The 6,062-nt window shown below is 38.8% G+C and overlaps 1 protein-coding gene across 1 annotated transcript; it reads right to left on the reverse strand.

Annotated features, from left to right (window-relative positions):
* Positions 1-867: 867 nt before the first annotated feature.
* On the reverse strand, positions 868-5,125 carry slc30a1b (solute carrier family 30 member 1b). Its single transcript, XM_007252188.4, has 2 exons — positions 4,192-5,125; positions 868-2,306 (listed from the first exon to the last, which is right to left on the reverse strand). Exons 1-2 carry the CDS (start codon positions 4,775-4,777, stop codon positions 1,435-1,437), a joined length of 1,458 nt encoding a protein of 485 aa, XP_007252250.3. The 5' UTR covers positions 4,778-5,125; the 3' UTR covers positions 868-1,434.
* Positions 5,126-6,062: the final 937 nt, after the last annotated feature.

Consider the following 6,062-nt stretch of genomic DNA (forward strand, 5'->3'; position numbering starts at 1 on the left):
TCAAGCAGATTGGAATATTGTTTTTGGAATATATCTTATTATATATTGATTAATTTCCTACTAAAGAACCCTTGAAGAATCCTTTTTTTAAGAGTGGGAAAAAAATAATGTTGCTTTGGGTTTGTGGCTTTGACCATTCCAGGAAACTTAACTCTACCAGAAGCAGATTACAGTTTTTAGCAGTTTTAAGTGAAAATGATTAAATATATAATTTTCATTTATCAATTTATTTTTATTGGACAATTCCAACCGACTGTGTCTAAATACATAACCACAAATATGTACAAACACAAATCAGAAAAAAAATCAGAACATGGTTAAAATAAAGCTTCTGTTTTATAAAGTGTTAAGTGACATTTGTGAATGTAACTTTGTACTGTAGGGCTTGACAAAGTGAAGAGTTTTCTTAAGTAACCCAATGCCCATGTGGTTCTATTGGCTATTGTTGTTTTAATGCTGGACGGCCTGAGGGTTTAGAGATCATGGGTGTTCATCTTAGGCTTGTGCCCTTTCCTTAACATACTGAAATGTCTTCCAGATCCTTGTATAGTTTTGTGATATTATGCACTGTAACGTGAAAAATATGCAAACCTCTTCCATGCAAATCTTTCTTTAGGGATTTTAACACTTTTCTAACGCATTTGTTACAAACTAGAGATTCTGTTCCCATCTTTGCTCTGTTTTGTGAGTACTGCTTTGGTAGCAAATCAAGATAACACTTTTTTACTCCATTAGTATGCCTAAATTGCTACCGTCCCACTTTTTTGGAATGTGTTGCAGGCCTGAAATGCAAGAATGGATGTACAGTATATTAAAAAATGACCATACAAAACATACAGTACTGTCTGCAATAAATAAAAGTCGATGTAAATGTAAGAAACACTGCATTTTTTATTTTGCATTTTTCATACTGCCCCAGTTATACACAGTGTAAATGCATTACTCTTACATTTGTATTCATACATATTTATACTGCTAAAGTAGTACTCTTCATAATGAACAAGAGGTGGACCTTATGACCATAAAGTGCTCCAAATGTCTTGAAGTAACAGCTATAGAATAATACAGTTCATTATTGCACTAAAGTATTAAAATGTCAACATCCATTAAAACAGTGCATCTCCTTTAAACTCGACCTCCTTCACATTTTATTTGCACAGACATGTTTTATGTCCTTTAGAAACATCAGATATTGTATTTAGTTAATTTGTTAAACAGGTGTGCATACAGTACCGTCGGTATAAAACTAACATGGTTCTGAGGTAAAACAACAATCTGCCATAAGCAGATTTCTGAGACTTGTGTCTCGTCTCAACAGTTGCTCTGGTGCAGCTGGTGAATTCATCATAGTAGCTTTAACAATATATGTAATACATGTAACATCATTAAAATAGAGCTAATTTGAGCGTTCAGTATTCAGTGTTTGTTCTTGACTTAAACAGTAGATTCCATGTGCGTCTGTGGAGCAGCTTCTGGCTCCTGTTGGATATTCCAGCTGACAGTGTGATGCTGAGGAGTGTCCTGACTGGAGGAATCTTCTGTTCCCACCAGCACTTCTGAATCGGATGCAGATTTACGATTTGTGTCACAGCAGAGCTTTGGGGCGCACTGACTGTAACAGGGGAGGTCACACTCAGAGACGCTGGACTCCGTCACATCAGATAAAAACTCTGGCTGGACTGTGGTGGCGTGGATGCCTTCATCGTGAAAGAAGCTCTTGATGCGTTTGGCTATGTCCATATAGGAGCCTGGATCGTGGCACTTGACGTGAGCCGTGGCAATGATCCGGCTGCCGGCCAGCTGCCAGATGTGCAGCTCGTGGACAGCCAGAACGCCCTCCAGCTTCCTCAGCTTGCCATCCAGCCTATGCATATCGATCTGCTTGGGCACGGTCTGCAAAAGGATGAGGGCTGACTCCTTCAAAAGAGGAAAGGTAGTGTAGAGCAGGATGACCACCATTATCAGACACAGCGTGGGGTCCAGGTAAAGCACCCAGCAGGGTCCAGCTGTGAAGACATCACTGGCGGTAGCATTAGACAAGCCGTGCTCTTCTGAGTGCGTGTGCTGGTGGTCCGCGCAGTGGCTGTTGTAGCAGGGGTTAATGCAGTGCTCCTCCCCATGGCACGGCCTCCACACATAGGTGAAAATCAGAGCGTTGACCACAACGATGACCGAGCCGAGGGCATCGCCCAGCACGTGCAGGAAGACGCCGCGCATGTTCAGTTGGGCGGCTGTCTCTGAACTGTCCTCCAGCTGCTCCAGAGAGATGTCGCCATTCATCTGAACGCTCTTGTTACGGATAATGTCTGGAAATTAGAAGATGGTACAGTTTATAAGGAAAGGAAAAACAGAAAAATCAAGCTATTTTATTATTAACAGAATTTACTATTGTAAATACTTTTGATATACTGAGAAAAATCCTGGCATACACTAAGTTATTTGAAACAAAAGGCTGAAAAAAAAATCCTTTTTTACAAAGAAGGCAAAAATACAGTTAGAATATTTAATGTATATAGTAGGAGAAACCATTGAACCAGCTTCATTTAATTGTTTAATTTTGTTCAGATTTACACAAAATGTTTCATTTAAATGCATCCCTGGGAAAAAAAACTGCAGTGTATTAAGGATCTTATAGTCCCTAGAGCTAAATAAATAAATAACGGGTCCCTGCATGTTATTATGAGATTATGTGGCCTTAATACTTAATACTTGAATCCACCCTATATTACTTAGTAACTCCAGGAAGCCTAATTTACTCAAACTGTAACGCTCTTAAAGGGGAAGTCTATGAATCATATGAACATCAGTCAGTGATACAGGTTGTAAATAACCTATATTCAATATCAGATGTATATTGGAAACTAATCCCTGCACAAAAAAGTTAGCAAAGGCTGCAAGCTTTATTTTGTGACAGTCTCAATCGCATGGCTTAATGTATTAAAACAGAACCTGTGATCCGAAAAATAATAATACATCTAACTTTAATCTAAGTATTTTTCTTTTAACGGATTTCAAAGAAAAGGAAAATGCTTAGGGTAAACTTTATTACTTTTGTTGACCTAGTAAGATAATTATACTGTGTTGAGCCCCTGATATACTTTGACACTTTTCTAATGAAATCTCTTTATGTATTGCTTTCTTGTTATATATGTCATGCTATGCTTTTTTTAAGTAAACTTTAATATATATTGACTCATTGGTAATTTTTTCATGTTCTTGATTGTTATAGTCATTCAGTAGGATTGGGAGTTTTTACATCCAAAGTCATACTATGGTAAATCACTACACCTTCTTTTCTTAATAGAATCACATTAATTATTCTTATGAAGTGTAATAAATGAGTTAAGTTTTGTGTTTCTTTAGGGTGCTTTTTAGTAACTTTTTCTCATGTTAAGCGTTTTAGACTCTACCCTTTGTCTTGCAATGGATTTCAAAGGGGCGAAAAAGCTTAAAGTAAACTCTATTACTTTTGTTGACCTATTGAGATACTATGTGTTGGCCCACTGGCGTACTTTTTCTCTTTTCTGATGTATCTATTTATTTATTGCTATCTTGTATATCTGTTATGCTTTTCAAGTCAACTTTAATATACAGCTCTAGAAAAAAATAGGAGACCACCTAATGATGATGTTTTTCCTTGATTTTACCCAATTAAAAACCTCTGGAATATAATCAAGAGGAAGATGGATGATCACAAGCCATCAACCCAAGCTGAACTGCTTGAATTTTTACACCAGGAGTGGCATGAAGTTATCCAAAAGCAGTGTGTAAGGCTGATGGAGGAGAATATGCCAAGATGCATGAAAACTGTGATTTAAAACCAGGGTTATTTCACTCTTAAAACTTTATGAAAATTAACCTGGTTTCTTTGCATTATTTGGGGTCTTTCAGCCATTTCTCATTTTCTGCACATAAATGCTCTAAATGAAAAAAAAAATGGAATTTGGGAGAAATGTTGTCCATAGTTTAGTCATGCTGTGGTAAATCACTCTACACTCTCTCTTCTTATCCTAGGTTTACATTAATTACTCTTATGTAGAGTAATAAATGAGTGAAGTTTTGTGTTCTTATAGGTTGCTTTTTAGTAAGCTTTTTCACGGTTTCTCCCCTAAAATGTTTTTAACATTTTTGGACAATTCCTGGAATTTCTCCCTCTTTAATCAATAAATCAATTTCCTCGCTGATAGCTACCTGATTCAATCTGGACAGCATGGTCACCTGCCTGACCACAGCTGCTCTTCAGCATCAGGTTGTAAGCCTCCTCTTCAGCTTCCTTTCTGGCTAATTTATCAGATTTCTCGTAGTCCCTGTGAGAGTGTCCCCCGGTGTGAGAGTGTCCCCCGTGGGAGTGCCCGTGACCAGCTCCTGCATGCCCGTGGAACAAGAAAAGCCCCAGCAGGTTTATGACAAGTCCGGCCACGCCGACCCACACCACCACCCGCGGGTTCTCGATCTCGTGGGGGTCCGCGTAGCGCTCCACGGCCTCCAGCAGGATGGTGAAGCTGAGCGCCGTCAGGAACACGGCGTTGACCAGCGCGCCCATGACCTCGGCTCGGATCCAGCCGAACGTGTTCTTGCTGGTGGCCTGGGTCTTCTCGGCGAAGCGCACGGCCACCAGGGCCACGGTGAGCGCGATAACATCGCTCAGCATGTGGAAGGAGTCGGAGAGCATCGCCAGAGACGCGGTGACCCTGCTCACCACCAGCTCCACGATGAAGAAGCTGAAAGTCAGGCAGAGCATGCAGAGCAGGCGCCCGTGTTTCTGACCCAGAGCCATCTTCAACAACTACAGCAACAACAAAAAGCGGCTAAAAAACGAGTGCTGTAGTTTACATGTTGTCTCCCGACTCCAGCACTCCAGACCTTGGCCCTCCTCCTGCAGTCTTTAACCCCCAGTGGCTGTAAATAACGACACGGGGCGCTGTCGCTATGGGCAACCAGCGAAAAAATGTCGTGTTAAACACAACACTGCAGCAGAAACAGCATCGCCGCTGTTCTCTAAACCCAGCAGGAGAAATAACCCGCTGAAATTCTCCTCCACAACACTTTAATAAGACTTTGCACTTTGCCGGCTAACTTTTGCACACGCTCGCAGAAAGACACGCCCCCGTCTGCTCCCATTGGACCAAGCCCGTTACGTCACCCTCAGACCCCTCATAATAAAAATAAACACTGCCCAACATGATTCTCCCTACAGGAGAAACTGAAGGAAGCCTGCACTGTAAAATACTGTAAAACATACTAAACATTGGGTCTTGGGTCTGATTTACAGGTAAATGTCTGAGTAAAATGAACATTGTTGTTGTATTCTATAAACTACAGACAACATTTCTCGCAAATTCCAAATGAAAATATTGTCATTTAGAGCATTTATTTGCAGAAAATGAGAAATGGCTGAAATTTAAAAGAGATGCAGAGCTTTCATACCTCAAATAATGCAGATCAATATTTAGTGGAATAACCCTGGTTTCTGATCACAGTTTTCATGCATCTTGGCATGTTTTCCTTCAACAGTCTTACACAGTGCTTTTGGATAACTTTATGCCACCTCTGGTACAAAAATTCAAGCAGTTCAGCTTGGTTTGATGGCTTGTGATCATCCATCTTCCTCTTGATTATATTCCAGAGGTTTTTAATTTGGTAAAAATCAAGGAAAAACATCATCATTTTAAGGGGTCTCTTATTTTTTTCCAGAGCTGTACAAGATGCAAAAGATTCCTAAATCTTACACACACACACACACACACACACACACACATATATATATATATATATATATATATATATATATATATATACGTATATATATATATATATATATATATATATGTATATATATATATATATATGTATATATATATATACGTATATATATATATATATATATATATATATATATATACGTATATATATATATATATAGTAGGATTAACATTTAAAAAAAATCTGCATAAAATCTCAGTACAAGTTCACTATATTTTAAAAATATTTTAAAATTTACTTAAATAATATAGCACCCCATTAATCCTTTCATCATCCCTATTCATTCCTGGCGTCCTGCA

Source organism: Astyanax mexicanus, chromosome 14 (genome assembly GCF_023375975.1).
Source record: "Astyanax mexicanus isolate ESR-SI-001 chromosome 14, AstMex3_surface, whole genome shotgun sequence".
In the NCBI taxonomy this organism is placed as follows: domain Eukaryota; kingdom Metazoa; phylum Chordata; class Actinopteri; order Characiformes; family Acestrorhamphidae; genus Astyanax; species Astyanax mexicanus.